General features: G+C 37.6%; 1 protein-coding gene across 1 annotated transcript; it reads right to left on the minus strand.

Annotated features, from left to right (window-relative positions):
• Positions 1-604: 604 nt before the first annotated feature.
• On the minus strand, positions 605-17,259 carry LOC104459645 (short transient receptor potential channel 3). The gene is made up of 10 exons (XM_010085392.1): positions 17,155-17,259; positions 16,596-16,760; positions 13,566-13,782; positions 11,523-11,756; positions 9,910-10,174; positions 7,821-8,016; positions 5,822-6,031; positions 3,472-3,555; positions 2,393-2,468; positions 605-1,146 (listed from the first exon to the last, which is right to left on the minus strand). Exons 1-10 carry the CDS (start codon positions 17,257-17,259, stop codon positions 1,004-1,006), a joined length of 1,695 nt encoding a protein of 564 aa, XP_010083694.1. The 3' UTR covers positions 605-1,003.
• Positions 17,260-20,507: the final 3,248 nt, after the last annotated feature.

Here is a 20,507-nt window from a genome sequence, read left to right on the forward strand (position 1 = left end):
AGCGCTCCCACGGCTCCCGTTACCGCGGCAACCTCCGCCTGCAGCCAACATCGTCCCGAGCTGGCTTCCCATTGGCTAGGGCTGACGGGGAGGGGGCGGGCCCACAGCAAGGGGCGCGCCGCGATTGGGCAGACGTGTCGAGCTGTCGGCAATGGCTGCCGCGCCCCCGCGGGACCAGGGCCCCTGGGGGGTAGCACCAGGTAAGGAGCGGGACGAGGGAGGGTCAGTAAAGTACGAATAGTTTATTTAACAATGAAGCATCAGAGGCATTATTTAGACCAGTAACAAAATACCAGCCCCGCCCGGAATCTGAATTTTAAAAAAATCATTTCTAGCACATAAAGAGTAGCTTTGGACTGGGTTCACATTACCTTCCAAAATTGTTAAAAAAAAAAAAAATCTAGTCCTTACTCTTGAAATAGGCGGCATTAAGAACCTGGAGTTGGGGGTACATCTATATACATCTATGTTAAACAGTGCCACTACAGTTACATTCACACTTACCTGATTTCGTTAATCCATTGTAATCGCGAGTTCTCAGCTTTATACACATTATTAGCATCACTAATAAAGAACAAAGATTTCAAGTAATCCTCCACTGATCTCTAGCTGATTTATCGTATTCTGAAAAATCCTATTCATAACCCGTTGCTGCAAGTACTACGCTGTATCTGTTATTTTAATTGTTTTTCTTGCAAATTTAGTGCAAAGAATTCTCCATATGTATTCATAAACCTGTTAAAATTCCAGCAACTCATACCATTATATCTTTTTAATGCATAAATACAAAAAAAAAAAAGTCTTGCTTTTGGGCAATTAAAATGAAGAGAGCGATCTTTTTGTGATGAGTTAATAAAATTTCCTACGACTAAATTCCAGAGAAGCTGTACATAAAGTTATTTAGTGCTAAAAATCTACAATACATTTTTCAAGTATAAGATACTGAAATATTATTGCCAATAAATAGTTGTGCTGTAGTCAAAGCCATGGTTCGTTTGCTGAATCATTCACATCTCAACATGTTAGGATTTAGTTTCTCACTGAGTTTGTGTATCAAAATCGCCAACTCTTCTGTTGCTTGGGACTTATCCTCCAAAAGTTCGTAGCGAAGACTGGAGATGTCTTGTTTGATTTCCTTTAATTCACCTGTATTAATCATGGAAAGAAATACTTGTCAGCAAAATTGAACATTCATTAAATCCCATTCTGCTAAGTGACATCAGTGCATATTTCAGAGTACTTCCTACTCCTCCAAAAGGTTCATGAGAGCAGGTGCAGGGGTGGGCCAGGAGGCTCTAGCTCTTCTTCACTCTCAGTGAGATGTGACTGTGTGTCCATCCCTAGGCAGTACCAAAAGTATTTTGATAGTCTAACAAACTAATGTTGTGCTTCACGTGTATACAGAACACCAAAGACTCAAAAAGCCCTCTATGTAGGTTAATTAATGAATCACAGCAACACTGCTGAGCAGCTGGTAAATATTAGTATCCCCCTTTGAGAGAGAAAAGGCAAAGAGAAGTTTTTCTGAAGTGATGTGCCAAGATCACACAGGAAAAGTGTGGCAGAGCTGGCAATAAAACTCACAGCTTCTGAGTCTCTCTCCTCTTCCTTACCAACACCCTTTGAATTAGAAAAAGTCAACCAATTTAAAATTATGTTACAATTTGACACAAGTGAAAAAACCACATTTAAATTAAGATGATTGTCAAGGCCAGGCTTATAACAAGCATGTTATAGCATGTTTTTCATTATAGGATATTAATTTTAAGAGCAGAAGCTTTTAAAAATATTCAAATACTAGTCTCCCAGCAAGTGTGAGGCATTTCAATTCTTACACAGTATCCACCGCAAGAAATTATGTGTCACGTATGAAATTAAAGACTACGGAAAAATACCTAAATCCTCTAGTGATGCAAAACAGGGAAAAATCTCTAGACTTATGTTTAAAATAGCTGCAGTACATGAGAATGCAGAAGTTTTCTGCTTAGAATATAGCAGACTTCAAAAACTGTATCTTCCAAGGCTGGATCTACACATCAGGTACCAATGAGATGGGCGTGACACAAAAAGCACTGCCTCTTTGTGTAGAGGTTCAGGGGTTAGCTGACTTGCTCAAAGTGGACTTTATGAAAATTGTTGATAAAGCAAGAACCAATATGTCCATGAACCATGATTCTTCTGTGCTGTTTTGCTTATCTAAACCCATATATGCCAACACCAAACGGGCACCAGGGCACTAGAAAGACTTGTACGCCACTGGCACTGTTCATGCAAAGAGTCTTTTCATCGCTCACTAGGCAGGAGATTTCCCCCACCACAGAGCAGGAACAGGAGGAAAGCAATATGTGACAAAAATCATCTCCAAATTTTGCAAATGCAGTCTCTTTCTTACCTTCATTTACTTCATCATTTTCTTTGTCCACTTGTGCTTTCAGAACATAACGTTTTATCAGTCTTTTCATTATTTGCTGCCAGATTAAAAGAGTTATATAACCAGGTGAGCATATACAATCAAACTCTATTCACTTTTCTTTCTTAACTATCTCCCTCACACCTGGTTAAGTGAAAGCAGTCCCAGATTCAGCAGCTGCCTCATGGGCTTTTTTGGTGGCATGCTGAAATTCATCATGACACTGAAGCACCTTTCTCATCCAATTACCTCTTATTTACAGAGCATCACAACTTTTTGTAGGGAATAGGGCACCAGGGAGATGTCCAAACACACTAATTTAGGCTTTAAGTAGCTTCAGCGTAGGTCTACCCTTGCTAAACTCAGTTCACATGTGAAAGGATTTGTGATATGAGACAGATATTTACCTTTTAAAAAGAAAAAAGGTTGAAATTTTACATTATGACAGTGCAACATCAGCTGTAAAAGTATTCATGAAGATGATAGCCATACTGCCAGGGTTCCTTGTATGTACTAATATTCGTGTACTGTGTTACCATACCTCATTTCATGGGGCTTGTCTAACAGAATTTGCACAGGTGGATTACATACTTTCAACATTTTCACTAGGGGAATAAGAGTTCCTATTTTTTCTTTTATTTCTGAGCTGAAAATAAACCAGGAAGGTAATATCTGACAGACTCCCTTTTACCGGAAAGGAACATTCCCATCTGTGGGAATGTTGAATGTCACATGAGAAGAAAAGAAGGGAAAGTAAAGCTAAGCTAGTCAGCTCAATGCTTTCGCATCCCTTCCTCAGAAATCAGTTTCACATGTTGGCTTCTTACACTTTCCAAACTGGGACATCAAGCAAAAATCTAACTTTTGTATGGGCTAGTTTTTTAAATGCTTCAAATAATGGGGCCTGAAAAATAACTGTCTCTTTTCCAGTAGCATCCTGGAGTCTGATTTCTACAGTTTTTTTTTATCTGGTGAAGGCAACATGTACTTGAAACATAGAAAACTGCTAGTACCTTCACACAGTTCTATTACACAAAACAGTGACCAATGTACGTACTTACCTGATAGCGTGTCGGCTGATTGAGAATGCTGTTAAAACTGTGTGATTCAAACACTCTGGAGTTTGACTGAGTGAAAAGGTTTAACTAGGACGAAATAAGACAAAATTAAAATATATTATGGAATTCACAGTTAGAATTCAGCTCCATTTTTTTTTTCTTGGAGACATCTTAGGGATGTCTCCATAGTCACTACATCAGAATACTATTTCCAAAAAAAAAAGAAACTGAGACTGCCTTATTTGTTGTTTTCGGTTTGGGTTTGTTTTTTTTTTAAACACTGATCATTTTAGCCATTCTATCCTATTCATAGCACAGCTTCAAAGAAATTGTGTTCTCACAGCTGAGGAAATAATGAATTATGACTTGGAAGCAGGGATGGGTGGCCAAAGCAAAAAGACTCTCTAAACTGGCTTTAACAAAGAACTGTTGTGGATCTGCACTCTTAAGCATATGTTTAACTACAAATACATGCTCAAATCCATTTCTGCTTAGTTCCAAGTGTTTTTCTAAAGCACCATTTTCAGGAATAGTAATATATTTCAAAAAATGGTCATTGTTCAACTATTTGAGAACCATGAAGCCATCAGATCCTAAATAATTTAAGACTTCTGTGGCAGCGGGCTAGAAACAGAAGGGAAAAAAGCCTCAGAGAAGATGGCTTTGTGATCAATGCAGAAGGTTTGTTACTACCAAATTAGGGACCTAACTCTTCTCTCAGATACATTGGTGAGGGTGAAGTAAAAAATATATATCCATAGAAGGGTCAACCCCCTATCTGTATCTGTCATTAAATTTCTGTGTGGTCAATTAAAAGTCACTGTATCAATGACAGCTGACCTCTCTGGAGGATTAAGGAGAAAAGTGAAGTCAGCCTGCATCTATATAGTAAGTTCGATGATTTCCGTAACTGTCGTGTATACTGTGCCTGTACTGCATACCGCCTGTCACTTCAGCTGGGCCACAAGTGGGCTATTTTCACCTACTCCAGGTTGCTCACCTTCTTGTGGGCAATGAGACATCAGCTCAGCCACCATTTTTATTAGGGAGTGGGACAAAATTCATCTTTGTAGAGTATAAAACAGTGTGCCAGCCCAGCCTGACAGAGGAGACTGTGGGCTGCCTTTCCCAGGGAAAAATAATTTGGTTTGCAGCCCAAGAAAACTAGCTCCACCTGGCCTGTCTCAACAGTGACTCAGACAGGATTTTAGTTCTTTAGTGACTTACATTCTAAGTATGACAGTAAGTACTGCTGTATGATATGTCAGTACTACTGAATGCTTTGTTATAAAAGTGTATCCTGGGGTGTTGAGGGTTCTTTGCTTTGTTTTGTGTTTTAAACACATTTGTACAGTGACTGGAGGGAACTGATGAAGTTCAGGCACTCAGAGCACTACAGAGCTAAAGATAAGCAGTTAGTATCAAAAAAGTGCTTCTAGCTAAACTGATTTAAGCTGACATTTTTATTAACATGTATCTACTTTTCACTGCCTACAGAAAACTGAAGAAAATATTTTCTTTATTGAACATTCAGTACCAACAGCTCAGAAGTCCTACGCTCCAGAAAGATCTTTCAGAAAATATTAGATTTGACATTTCTGGTAGTTTACAGTAAAACAAATAACAATTCTTTTCAAAGTATTGCTTTCAGTCTTTGTAATACACAGGGCCTTAAGCCTAAGTATAAAAAAAAAAAGCTATGTGCATCCTCTTTAACCTGTCTGTGCCCCAGTTTGCCATCAGTAAAACAAGGGGAATTGTTACCTAATTCTCACACAGGTGTTGTGACACTGCATTCCATTACTATTTGTAAAGAACATTTAAATACCCAAATGTAGAATCTTACGGAAATGCTCAAGATTATTATTACCAGTCACCCCTCTTTCCTGTTGTCTTCTGTTGCAAACATAGCTTTTGACAGTAGGAAGTAAATATTATACTGACCACACTATCCTTTTCCTGTCCTAGTGAAAGGCCAAGTTTCCTCTCCTTAACCAGCCTTTTTTTTTTTTTTACCATGAAGTAAAAATCTTTCTAATGGAGGTCAAAAGCATCTTTAGTCAATATTTAAGTCATTCCTTGTGGGAATTATTTGCGTCTTTGAATACTCAGTTATTTTTGTTTTAACTGTGTTTTTCCAGTCATTAGACCTTGTTGTCTTAAGAAAATTTATTGCTTTTTTTTTTCATGCAGTACACTTAGGCAATCAGAAATACAGATCTATGAATATAAATGCTGACCAATTACCATACTATCATCAGCAGCACAGATTATTCCCTAAAATGTAAAGAAAAGACAAATGCTGGAATGGTCACCCAATTCTTCACTGCAGCGAAAAGATTTCAATACCTACCCTAGATTTGGAATTGCCCATTCCCATTTCAATGTCCTTCTGTAGCCGTCTCCTCCTGCACTTAGAAAAGTTAATGATCCTCATGATGAAATAGAAAAAAGATTTGGGGCTTGGTACAAGACTGAACGGTGGAGGTAATGTCTTTCCATCATCAAAATATGATAACCAAAGTTTAGAACGAGCAAACTTCCACTCTACATCACTGTCATCCTGTGTTGAGATATAAAAACAGGTATGTGCTTTGTTTTCATGAAATGCAAAAATGCAACTTCTCTTAATATCTACCCCTTCTGTTTTTACAGTGTTATTTGCTTGCTAGTTAGACTCCCAGTAGTTCTGCAAAAATGCAACCACTTTATCAAGTCTATTTGAACTAAATTTCAGCTGTCTTTTTATGGCAACATTTCATTGACAATACTTAGTTAAAGCATGTGAACCATTTAAACAAATGTTATTTTTGCACTGAGTGAAAGCCGACATATAAACTCCTTGCTATTTAAAGTGGAACTTTTTTGGTTTTTTTGAAGTCTTGTTTTTCTCACTAAAGTGGTCACATGAATTTGGTATTCACACAAGTGACAAAGTATTAGCTTAAAGGCAGACATGGTTTAAAATGGTACTCACAGCTTTTTACATAACTATGAAAAGTAACTGATTTATAATGGAGTACAGAAAATATAAACTTTGTTGTCATGAAGAAATTGTGTTAAAAACTGACAAACTGATTTTGTCCTGATACATTCTTACTGAAGTATTCCAAGGCTGGACTTGGTTTACTCCAAAGGTGAAAAGTTTGTTTATTATAACTATTTTTCTCCTGATGAATTCACTGACATTTCCCAGAAGTCACTGAAAATACCAGATATGACACAACCATTTGTACACTATGCCTTAGATAACCTTTTGTCTTTCCTGCTAGTGTGGGTGTGCGCATGCATCTATGTGAATGCACACAGAACTCTTTGAATAATATCAGAATTTATGGTCTGGAAAACCGGCACTAGGAATGTACTTTTATTTTCATTTCAGCAACTTGGCATTTATTTTTTAAAACCCAAGTATTTTCTCTACTTCAAATTTACTGATTTTTTTTACTGAGTTGGATGCTAAATACTCCAATTAATTATATTTAAAAATGAAAATATCATCATAATGAAATTTAAATAAAATATATATCTTTTAATAAGCAACATAGCCAATAACTTTGTGTGAAATTCAAGTATTCATTCAACTGAGACATTTGGCAGATTTGGAAAAATACTGCCATTGAATTTTCAGGGCATATGGCACAGCTCAGCAAACCTAGAATCAAGTTTGAATATTGCACCTAAAGCAGAAAAAAAAAGCATATTTTACAAAAAAATAATGTAGGCATTGCCAAGTGTGACTCAGTCGCAACAACCACGAAGATAAGCACCTGTATCATACTCCACGTATACCACAGAGGCATACAAACGTAATAAAGTATGCACAGCAATGACACATTCCTGCACATTTAGCTAAAAAGTTTGAGGATTGGAACTAAAAATCAGATTTCCATTAAAGAACATATCAAAGTACATTTAACTTGTATCCTAATGATCCATCAAAGATTGAAATGCACTATGTTAAGGAAACATGCAATAAGCATCCTAAGGAAACTGGGAATGAACCACCCATATCTAAAAGGTTACACCCAGTAACTTTGGTTTCCACTTCCCAGCAGTCTTCATTTGAACATTACTTTAGATTTCAAGCTTTGGGGATAGAAGACATCTCCTCAGATGCATATATGTGGCATAAGATGAACTACTTGTTCAGATGCTGTAAGGTTCTGCAGCTTGGCTGGGGTGTTAGATAAAGTCAGTTCTAGGAATGTGGTGTTGTTTGTGATCTCCTGAAATGACGTAATCTCTTAATTGTATTTTTGCATATCAAGACATGCTAATTGAAATAATTCCTAATAATTCTGCCCTTTTTCAACCTAACAAAAGACAACAACTTGAAAACAGAGTCCTACCTCGATTTCTTGATAGGAACTGTTGATCATAGCAATCAGCATGTTGAGCAGAACTACCACCATCGTTACATTGTAGATGCCATAAAGAACATAACCAATGTTCTCTATGAACTTATGATCATATTTGAGGACAACAGAGGTTACTTCAGACAAGCCAAATATTGACCAAAATAAGGTCTTGAAACTTTCTTCCACTCTGTAGGAAATAAAGATTGTTTGATTTCTCCACTGTGCTCCATCTATCCATCATACATAAAACAGTTGTAATAATACATGCAAAATAATAGTCCAGGAACTAGAGAAGTATAATATTTCCAGGTTTTGAGATGAATTATATTCTCAACTCATTATTTTCCACTCTAACTGCAGGGGGCAGACCTTTCCTATCCTAACAAAGCTAAAAATGCGGCTGATGGGAAGGAAACTCTTTCAAGAGCTTCTAATTAAACCTTCCATTAGGAGGGGTGCACTCAGAAGTGGGTAGCAGCAGATTCAGCAACAAAACTGACAAACCAAACAGATTTCATGGCATTTGTTCAAGACTTGTTGAAATCAGTAGGAGCCAGGCACTTCAACAGCAGGCACCTCTACTCTTAAAGCTCTGGATCTATGCTCCTGTCTCCATCCCATGGTCTGTGTGATTCCTGAGGAACTGAGCTGCCAAGGGCTCTCAGTGAGCTGCCAGAGAGCTCTTCAAGCCTCCAGGGCCTTTAAGAGTGGATCCTCTACAAGATCTCCTCCTTATGCTGCCATTCCTCTTTCCACTCAGGAAACATTGCGACAGGTTGACTTGTCATGCAGTGAGGACACTGTTCACTGTAAAGCTCTATCCTACCTCACTGAGAGGTGAGCTCATGAATGCAAGCTAAGAGATGATGATATTCAATAAAAATTTTGATCCTACTTTTAAAATATGTCTTCCATTGTACCTTACACAATTTACTGGAAATGACTTCTTCCTCTGTGTTGCCAAGAAGTGAAGCGACAGCTGTATTTTAGTAAGTATAGCTAACATATGCCAGTATACATATCTTGAATTACCTGTTTTACCACTGATAAATTATTTAAAAATACAAATAATATACTAATGGCCGTATAGTCTAGCAAAATAACAACACTGTTTAAGCAATGAATATTAATAAGCATTCCGATAGTATGCGTACTAGACACCTGATATCAAATACTGTAACAAAAGTATCATTATATTGCATTATTTACCTAAAGAAAGGACAATGAGTAAGAGTAAGTGCAAAAATCAGGCTAAAATTAAGTAGAAGTAATGGAATCAACTACATGAAAATACGTCAGATTTTACAGAAGTCATGCCTCCTGTAGAAAGATGTGAGAAAAGGAAAAGAATTTCACAATCCTGTGGAGGTACTTCTGGTTTAGAATGTCCTAAATACTTACCACTTCCAGCATCACCTTGTTTCAGGAAGTAAAAAAACCCAAACAACCAAACAAAAAACTTCTGAGATCACAGAAAACCATCTAATTGAATGAAGAGACACTTATAAGTACCATTCTTCTGTATTCCTGTGACTAACAATTATGATGTAAATTGTAAACCTGATCCAAGAGAGTCCAATGCCATTCATAAATTTTTTTCAATACCAGTCTAAGAGAGAGAAAAAAAATTGCTATCTCCAGAATCACTAACTCTGTTTCTTGACAGAATTATCTGGAGGCCTATTATTAACACCATGGCTAAATCTGGGTATCAGTTAGGTCTGATGAAGATTACAGTTCTAGCAGTTGCTCTAGGAAAATGTCATTCAGGAGAAATCAGTAATGTTTTCTTGCAATTGGTTGTCCACAAGTCTGTCTGATTATCATAACATACAGGTAAAAACAGGTAAAATTATTTTAGACTGCAATGAAAGCTTCCATCATACAAGTAGGAAAAAATTGGTCTTTTGCATTCTGCTTTCTAAGGTTCTGAGATACATAATTTCCCACCAACTTCAACTGTCTTCAGTTTTATTTTAATGCTAGGAGAGAGCATACAATATCTCGCAGATTTTGTTACCTTAGTGAAAAACTGGAAGTTTCATATCAGCTTTTTACTTAAATGTAACTTCATACTTACGTTGTAAAGGCTGGGTTTAGTTTAGCTCCCAGGTAGTAGGAATACAGTATGAACATTCCAATCATAAATGCAAGAAACACCATAATAAAAAGGACCATAAACTTGAAGATGTCCTTAACAGTCCTTCCAAGTGAAATCTGCAAGGGCCCAAAACTCTCATTTGCAGGCAGGATATACGCAATCCGAGAAAAGCTAAGAACAACAGCAATTGCATAAAGGCCTTCAGATATTATCTGAGGATCAGATGGGAGCCATTTATCTCTAGCTGGAAAATATGAAATATAGGGGTCAATATAAGGAGTTACTCATTCATCACAATGTTTAAAAAATAAATCTTGACAGGATTTTCCATGAACATGTCTGAATTTAGTTGAGACAAATATTTGGAGGGTCTAGTAGTTGCTACTCTATTCCTATTTCCTTTAAGTCACTAATGATGAATGTAAGTTATATTATCTTTTGCTAGAACAAAAACTATACTTGAAGAAACATGACCTTTTCTTAAGCAGTTTGCAGATTTCTAATCTGAACTATATAAAAATAAATAATTCCATATTGCTTTTCTTAACATGACTATATTATTAGCTATCTTCAAAGCACTATGCTGAAGACAGAAATGTATTCATATTTTGCATTTTATTGATGGGAAGTTAACAGTGTTAAGTAATAAACAATTAACGTTTATTAATGTAACCACACTAAGCTTTTGCCATTGGTACAAGTCCAGGATATAACCTCGTTCTCCATGAACTCATGAAGATTTTTGCCATTTACCTCAATGGAAGTAGGACCGTGGTTTTTACCCACAATGTGCACAGAAGCAACTGAGTTACATATAAATTCATAAATTGTTTGCTACCTGAATTAATGCACCATCTTAGTAAAATACCATGAAATTAAAATGTGTTTGATATCAAAATACCATGTGTTTCTAAATGTGCATTTACATATGTACAAACTCACTCTGATTATATAGCAATTAATGTAAATAACAAAACAAGTCTGCTATTGTAACATATTGATAAAGCATACGCTAAAATCCACCAACAGCAAAAACAGCTTTTGCTGGTGTTGCAAATACAGATTCATCACACCTTTAATTAGAATTTCTGCACTACAATAACTATTTAGTACTTTTATTCTATTTGGGCAGATCTTTACTTGTTCCAGTATCCTTCCTGCAGCAGGAAATGCTGATAGATCTTTACAAATATGAATTACTGTATCGAACAATTAAAAAAAACCACATCAAAATTCTATCTGTTGTGTACCAAGTCAAAAAATAAAATATAGCTTGCAAATGTTTAAAGTCAAGAGAGTCAAATTTAGCTCTAGTATAAACAGTTACAACAAAATTATGGGCAGCTACATTTTATATATTTTGTCCTTATGCCTATTGTTTGTTTTTAATATATTGTCAAACTTATTTGTCAAATAAGCATCATAACAACTATTGTTTAAATAGCATAGAAACAAAAATATCGCAGCAGAAATGGTCAGACAACACTACGAACACAAACACATGCAAATCTTTATTTTAAGGCTTTGAAATGCTAGTGCGTTCTACCACTTCCCCTATGTTCAGCTCTGTGTGGCAGAAAAGTTAAACTCACCGTAAGTAAAATATTCTATTTCTGGAGGAAGTGTGACCTCAGAGAGGTCATTCTCCTCAATGTAATTGTCCACATATTGCTGTGCTTTTGTGGCCTGCAGGAATTCTAGAAGCCTCGCTGTGAAAGCAGCAATGAAAATGGACAGCATCCCAAAATCCAAAACATTCCATAACTGCAAAATATATTCCCTGGGTCCTTCCAGCCACAGCTCCTTGCATTCTGACCACATCATACCTGCAACATGAAATGAAAAGACATAGCAATGTTGGCCAAACTATTTTCATTTAAAATCTCCACATTTTCCCATTTTATTAAACCAGGTGGCACAAATGGAGCAAAATTTTATTTATTTGCAGTGTCACAGAGTCATCATTACACCTTGAGTAAGGCTCTCTTGGTTTCAACAGGGTTGATCAAGTGGCAAGATACTAATATGTGGGGATAAAGCTCAACCATCTCCACACAGGATAGCGTAGAGCCATGACTTTGCAGTGAAAGCATTATAGCCTAGCACCATGACAGCATGCTGTGCTTCTGAAGAAGGAAAAATGTTAAATGTTGAAAAAGACCTCCTCTCATTTCCTTACCATTTCCTTTCATAAAACAGTTCTGAATCAGAAGGGTTAATTTTAACAGAGAAGAACAACTACCCAGCTATACTGATAACCAAACATAAATGTCAGAATTATAAAACTGGTTCTCCCACTTCACGGAATAAGACGCTTTTCAGCACAGAAAGTGGAATTGGCTATGTTAACTCATTTTTCTTACTCAAACTTCTCCTCAGATATTCATTTACATGGAATTAATCCAGATCACAGCCTCATCGTTAGCTAGAGTGCAGTTATTGGGAATCAAGAATTTTTCTTAGTGCAGAAAAGTTTATTTGGAAAAAAACCCCTCCAAAACCAACAAAAGGACAACACCCCAACTTTGTTCCTTGTTTCCCTGGCTGGGTAATTCAGAAGGGGCACTGCTGTCCCCCCAACCATACTCGCAGCAGCCATGCACTGGATTGGCCTGAGGCTGGTTGTTTCGAGTGCCCAAGAAATTTATCCCAGTGGCTGAGACCACCAAAATCTCCATCCTTGCCTTCTGTCAAATGAAGAGGCAGCTCCCCGTGAGTATAAAGTGGGATTACCAGAAGGGAGCATACAAGGGATATGCACCTCCCTACTCCAACAGAGCTTAAGACAAAGCAGTGCTTAAACCAGGAGTTACAGGTGATTCAAGAGGCAGAGTGGGGCACCTCTATGCAGCAGCCACAGTACTTTCTCTTCTGCAGCCTGTAAAAGCTGAGAATGCTACACTATCATGTGGCTAACTGACATTTTGCTACAGAAAGCACCTGACTTTGATGAAATTTCAGAAGATAGCATTTTTTGCCATACAGAGACTTTCTCTTCTGCAGCCTGTAAAAGCTGAGAATGCTACATTATCATATGGCTGACATTTTGCTACAGAAAGCACCTGACTTTGATGAAATTCCAGAAGATAGCATTTTTTGCCATACAGAGTTTCAACAGGACTGACAGCTGATTAGGTTTTGTGAAGAAAAAAATTAAAAAAAAAAAAAAAGAAAGAGTAATGAGAATTGACTCATTAGCCCCTTGACACTACTAGAAACTGTGATTTCCCCACTTTCTACCTAAGCAGCAGTGCTGCATAAGCACTGATGTGCTGGCACATTAACACCCAGCAGCAGGAACTCCTGAACTTACAGCATGTACTACAGCGGAGGCTTCCTGATTCTATCTAAGCAAATCATTTCAGTAAACTATAATTTCTGTCTTGTTCTCTTCAGCAAATCTGTGCTTGTGTTACAAATGCTAGAATTTATTTTATCCCATGCTGCAAAAGGGGCAGCACAGAGACGCTCTGATGCTCTCGCTATTTCTAACACACTGTTATCTGCCCTAAGGGCTTATCCTAAATGCCCAGCAGCTGGAGCAAAGGTTTGGGACCTGGGCTTCTCTCCTTTCTTTTAGGATTTCTATCTGCAGGAAAACAGTTGACAAAGAGATGAAAGGGCAATATACTTACCAAGTACCCATACCATGATCAGCATTTCTGTCCAGGTGAACTGGGTAGTCTTCACCCTAAAAATCTGCTTAGGGTAATCAGTAACAGTCACATTCGGCAGTGTTGTTATGCCTTCAAATCTGTCTGAAGCATTGAACACCAGCAGGCCTAGGAAAATAATGAAGGATGCTGCATGTGCCACAAATTTCATAAATGGGCTTCGAAGAATTCTTCCAAGCTGCAAAGGCAGAATGAAAGCAGTCACTCAGTCTCCTCAAAGAAACAAACTCTTTCATCAGGTATTTCAGGAGCATAAATGGGCACTCAGAGCTCAGTACAGTTCGAACCTTCATTTTTGAAGGATACTCTTCCAAATGCACTGAACTGGAAAGTGGTGCTTTATCATTTCAGACACAAGTCTCCCAAAGGCAGCATCATGGGAGCATGTTAGTGAGTGTTCATGCTACTCCATTAACACTAGATGGCAAATGTTTGAGGGGAAAAACTCCAATGAATTAACAACATACAATGGCAGTGACCAGACAGAGTTTGATCTAATGGCCACAGATACCAATGGGGGGGTGGAAACAAGATCCTGGAAAATAAATAAATAAAATGTCCAAATAGCAAAATGCTTTCTCTACCTACAAGAGAGTACTATTAGCTTGCCTATGACTGTAACCTAGGTCTAGGAAAAATTACAGACTCACCTCCTCAGCTCTGATTATTGTATTCCATTCACAGAACTTACATACTCAGAGCTCAAAGTCCCAAATAAATAAACTGTGTCTACTAAAAATCAGACTGTTCCATTACAATGGAGTATGAAGGACAATATCAGAAATATACCATTTTCAAATAAATTCAGCTGACTTCATGAACATCTGCACCTAGTAGAAGGACAAAACAGCAACAGCAGAGGCAGTGCTTCTGCACCAGAAGAGAGGACCAGCTGTCTCCACAGAAGATCACACTCGAAAGAGCAACGGGCCTGTCACTGTTATTCACTGCATGAAAAAGAACAGTCTGTGACCCCACCAGTACTAGTCTTTTCCTGCAAGCCAGCAGCTCAAGTGCCAAGCTACAGCCCACCCCTCTAAGGGCAATACTGCCAGTATCCTTTATTTAGGCTGCAAAGGTCTCACGTTGGCAGTGCTGCTGTGACCGCCCCACCTTGTACCCGGCGAACGAATTGGTGAGGCTGCACCACAGACAGCAGTTCGTGCATTGGCTCAAGCATAGAGATGGCGCCGAGATTCCTTAACATACTCTTTGGAGACTTGTTGCTAGAAATGCACACGTAAGTCCACTTGTCCTTCCCAGCCTGCTTCCCTTTGGAAGGAGCGGTACCTTTGGAACACACCCCCTTTCTGTGGCCTGAGCAGGATGGTACTTGTCTCTGTACAAAATCTGGTAACATAGGTGCTGGACAGACTTCATCCTAGCTGCTGCATACCTCTTAAGGCCAAAGGTCTCCTGTCGCCTTCAGTACAACAGAACAATATATGGCTCTGCAAATAATGCCTGATCTTTATTAATATTAATATACCATTCTAACATGCACATACATTACCATTATTCAGTAATCCAAAATCCCCTGTCAAGAGCTGCATTATTAGCAGTATTATATAACAAGAAAAAAAAACAAGTTCAGCAGATGGGGAACTAGAAGTAGCTGTCTTATTTCAAGGAACGGTTCTCCTGAAACTGGGGTCAGCTACTATGAACTAAGCAGATCAGCACACACTACACAGCATTTACTACCTGTACAATCTCAGGTTCCCTTCCTGCTCCTGACCTTCAGAAAGCATTTTGTAATTACAATATCAAACAACTGATCTGAATGTACAGTACTTTTATTTGACATGAGCACCAGGAAAAATGTCAGGTGTTTCTGGTACTGGGAATTAAAGCTCAAGGACAAATGTCACTTTTCCATATTAGAAACTAGCTAAAAAAATATATTATTACGTTTCTTTGATATGGAGCCGTGAGTGAGGAATATCTTTACAACAGATAATCATAGAAAGTGACATTTCAGAGAATAATGAGTAACAATTATGCTATTTTCATAAAGGTTTATCTTTAACTAAATAAATATTTAACCCAGAGAAAACACCAGATTCCCTTGAAATATGCAAGAGATGAGCAAAATCTTATCCTTTTTGAGGTGAACTACAAAAGCAAAACATAAATGAGTGAAACTTACATTTTCTTGCTTTACACTTGTTAAGGAAATAGAATTTAAAGACCACTTTTTTTTAAAAGTTAATGTTACAGAGAAAACGTCTTTCTTCCTTCTGATTTACCAAATATCTATCAATATGCTTCATTTGCAGACAATTCACATGTTACAGACTGGAAGGATTTCAAAGAAACTGCTGTTATTTTCATTGTGAGATCACGAGGAAAGCTGGAAGCACCCATGTATTTCCATATCATTTTAAGAAGGTGTTTAGAGTTTCCCTCTTTTACAAATATACCCTACGACATGGTTGGAATACTGTATTTAGTTTAATTTTTGTTCTTTTGTTCACCTGGTAAACAGACCTCGTAGGGCAGTAATAACAAATATTTTACTTAATCTTAAGTTCTGCACCAGTAAAGTCAACAGATGTTCTGCTAATGGTTTATATGGAAACAGCATCAGATCTTAAGAGGCCACCAGAGACCTATTATGGAATCTGAGTGGTGACTTTCAAAAAAATCGATGTTACTCATACAAATACATAGCATAGATTGTGAGGTGAACTATGGAAATTTAACAAAAAAAAAAAAAAAGGAAAAATAAAAAGAACTCTTAGTCAAGAGGTTTTTTTCTTTTTTAAACTTAACAACTTATTTTCATATTTCATCACTGTGGTCCCCTCTTTACAGTGCAAATAAAACAAATAGCATCTTTGGCTCAAGGCTAGAGATTACTAAAAATAGCATAATTGGTTAAAATTTGGAAGCAGCAGAATTAGAGGTACAATATTGCATTTTGAATGCCAGCAACTGAAAAAGAATTCCCAGAATAGTACAAGATATGCAATTTATAAAAGTCAGTACCCTGCTACATGGTGCAATCCAATAACCAATGGCTAGAAATGGAAGGCCCAATGCCACAACCAGCACAACCAGACACTTGATAGCTATGGTCTGCTCCCGTAATCCTGAGAGATTTTCATACCAGATTGTCAGTAGCTGTTGCTGACAGTTTGGATGGGCCACAAACTGTAAAGAAAAAGAAAGAAAACCAAGACACATTATAATTTGTAAGAAGAGTTACATAACTGCTACATACACCGTCAGTGAACTTTAACTATCTGGTGTTTAGACCTTAAGAACCATGCTTTTTTCCCCTTTCCTTTAAAATAAAGGTAAATAAATGAAGAAACTGCTGAGTTGATTTAAAAGAAGCACTTTGGGGACAGGGTTGCACATGTGGCAAGCCACCGCTGACAGAAGCCTTTTACGCGTTATTAGAACAGTTTCACATACCCGACTGGATCCTGTCAGAGTTGAATCTCAGCCCTAACTTCCAACAATTTCTCAGCAAATCAAGCTGACCCAAGGCACATGTGGAATTTCTGTGGAGACTGAAAATTGTGGTCTGACCGTAACCCACCATTAGCCTCTCCCTTTCCTGCACATGCTCTTCACAGACCTCCTCAATCATGACTGCCATTTGATTTGTTTCTTTGACAAAGGCTCCAAATACGTCCTTACCCATCTATACATATGCAGTTCAAAACTTACTGAGGCAAGAAATAAGTCAATTAAGCAGAGCCAAGACATTATTAAGGACTTCCGTAACCAAGTGCTTTGAAATAGGGAAAACAAACAAACCAACCAACAGCCTGCGCACATACACAAAAAAAAAAAAAAAAGGAAGCAAGCTAGACAAACATCAAGACAAAGAAATAGGGCATTCAAGTGAATTTATCAGGATCTAGTCACGAAAAGACAATCAAACAGACAAGTGGAAAAATAGGCTTATGATTAATGCTCAACTTCTCCTCAGACTGTTATTACAACACAAACTTGCATTTCTGAGCCTTCTGTGTAAATTTCATTCATCTCTAGCTTCCACAGATCCTCCTCCAAGCATCCCAAAATTCAAAGGGAACACAGACTGACATGTTAAGATACTGACACATTTTAAGGATCCACTAAAAATAAAAAAAAACCACCTCACAACCACAAACAGTCCACTTCCAGCTTTCTCCTATGGAGCAAACATATGCAAATGTTATTTTCCTAGCTCCAGTAAGATTTCACCATGTTTACAGGGAAAAGAAATTATTCCCAAATTAATTACAGAATGACAAAACAATCTGCAGCCAACAACTGCATTTCTTTAGATATTCTTTAAGTCTTATTTTACTAAAATCACTTTTGGTTGAATTTGTTGAAGGGTGAGCACACATTGCTCTATTTTTAATGCACTATTGTATTTCTTTAGAATGACACAATCTGCTACATGGACAGAGGAGACTGTACAGCCACTCTATCAGGATTATTTCATTTAACCTGGAGTCTGCAGCCCATGTTGGGTGCTGCTGCTGAAGAAACATAAGGGGTGGGAGGGAAGAAGAAAGCTCCAGCTCTATGTCCTTTATCTATTACATTCACATTTCTGGTTAAGCCCATTTCTGAAGTGTGACCATACTCATCATTATCACTATTATACCATGTCCTGTGAAACTGCCATGTCACAAGAGCATCTGGGACATCAATTAAGCACAAGGGTAAACAGCCTAGTTATCACAGCAATTTGAAGAAATCCAATAACATATTCGTCAAATTGGTTGACAATTACTAGTAAATCTGAGTAAAGAAGGCTAGGCAGTTTCACAAAACAGATTTGAAAATAATTCTGATAACTGTGTTGGATTAAGAGTTGGATTTGATCCGAGTTGCTTATACATCAACAAATAAAAGTTACTGTAAAATGGATATCCAAGGTTTATTAGCCTTTGGACTCTGTTGAGATCATAATGTACTATATACCTTGTTGTTTGCCAGGTCTGGCCTGCAAAACTCCATTTATATTCCAAATCTCATTAAAAAGTGCATACAGTAGTACAAGAGGGCAGACTTCATAAAAAAATCAAATTAGATCACTGGCAATGAAAACAGGGAACTTTGAAAGACTCAGGAGGAAGATCTGAAGCTCTAGCATGAACTTTAAAAAGGGAAGCAATCTTCATATTTCAATCTACTTGATCTGTCTAAAAAGTCCCAACTAACCACTTAGATCACATATTAATGTAGCTTGTAACCATAGCAGAACAGCCAACAGGAATAAATTAAAAGATCGTAAAAGTCTTTAAGAAATTAATGTCAGCTTGAACTATGTTTGTATTTTTTTTTTATTAGGCTGTCACCTTTGAACCTTATGTACCATAAAAACTGCCAGCCTGGCCCATTTGAAAACAAGAGACTTTTTTGTGTGTTTGTGCATTCTGACATATGCCCCCGGTCTCTTTTGCCAAGATAAATCTTCTTGTCAAATCAGGACATCAAGCGACAAAGCCCACAGCAGATTAACTTTGGCCAAAGACAGGAAAGTAAATAATTTTTTCAAATTACAAAGACATTTTCTTAAAAGCAGGCTTAAAACTGCAGAGAAGAGGAGACAGAAGAAACACCCACATAATTTCTCCTATTACTAGAGAGAATGGGAAGAAACAGGAAAAGGAGCTTTAAGAGAGGTCCCCTAGGGCTATGAATCAGCCCAAGGGCCCTCGTACATCTCATCCAGAGCTGTGTGCTGGTTTATTCCTCCTGGTTTATCAACATTTTGACCTGATGCTAAGAGGAGATCTGCCTGTGCTATAATTTTCCCCAGAAAAGGGAGTAATTACTGAATAAGATGCCAATGGTTACGGCAAGTTCTTCTCTGGCAGTAAGTCTAAGGGCTCTTGAGAACACCTTAGTAACTTATTTAACTGTTGGCAACTGCAGAATATGCCCAACTTCCAAGACTCGTGTCATTTCTCCCATCCATAAAAGCTCTGAAATTCATCCTTCTCTCTGTCTCTGCCAAAATATTTGAATCTATAATTTAATTGTTTTTATTTTCATCAACTGCAACCTCTTCTCTGCTTGTATCTGTCTCCCCCCTCCCCTGCCCCAGCTTCATCTCCTCAGAGGACAGCAGTTCATGTCATATTTCACCTACCAATCGCACCATCCTGCAACCTTGTTCCTTCTGCATTTCTTTTATTTCATCCTACTTGCCATGCAGTTTCTTACTTTTCATTATATATGTTGATCTTATTATCACATTAGTCCAATATTTTAGGATCCAATGAAAACCCCAGTGAACAACAAAGATGCATAAGGACAGTATCTGGTCACTAAAAACATTCCAATTCTAATTTAGCTGCTTTTTCCAGGCATGATTGACTGTAGCACTTCAGATGCATTCAGTTTCATGACCAGGAACCAAGTCATCAGCATGTAAATATTTTTCTGTGTGACTAAGTGACTATAGTGTTATCTATTCCTAACACCCTAATGACTGAGTTTAGACATAGCAGGAACAGATCCTGACATACTCTGATACACAAACCTATAAAGATAGTTTTGAATGTTCTTATTTATTGATTAGAAACTTCTGTGTCTGAAGATTCAATCCTGTGATCTTACTCAAACTCTTATTGATTTCACTTGGAAATTCCATTCCAATTTTTATCTCAGCAAGAGCTGCAGAACTTGGCCTGATGTCAGCAACTTCTCTGAAATTGTTATCAATCTAAAGACAGACACACAATGTTAAAAGCACTACTGCAGCAGCAACTCAGCATACAGAGCAAGACTACTTGTTCTAACTAGTTTTTCTTGCTTTGTAATTCTCTTAGACCTCCACTATTGGGACTGCAGTTTTAGTCTGAACCTCAGCTTCAAAATCATATCCTGTTTCCAGGATGGGCTACTTTTTAATGCAGAGCCTAGGGTATTAAGTGCAGGAGT

The sequence above is a fragment of the Pterocles gutturalis genome, unplaced genomic scaffold (genome assembly GCF_000699245.1).
Source record: "Pterocles gutturalis isolate BGI_N339 unplaced genomic scaffold, ASM69924v1 scaffold2495, whole genome shotgun sequence".
NCBI classification, from domain to species: domain Eukaryota; kingdom Metazoa; phylum Chordata; class Aves; order Pterocliformes; family Pteroclidae; genus Pterocles; species Pterocles gutturalis.

Excerpts from the sequence above, each read along its gene's own strand:
- LOC104459645 (XM_010085392.1), bottom strand. The coding sequence starts at position 17,259 with ATGGGTAAGGACGTATTTGGAGCCTTTGTCAAAGAAACAAATCAAATG. Across the intron at positions 13,783-16,595 it reads GGATTGCACCATGTAGCAGG|CTTGGAAGAATTCTTCGAAG; the intron begins GTACTGACTTTT and ends CTGCCTTTGCAG. Across the intron at positions 1,147-2,392 it reads AAATGATGAAGTAAATGAAG|GTGAATTAAAGGAAATCAAA; the intron begins GTAAGAAAGAGA and ends TGATTAATACAG.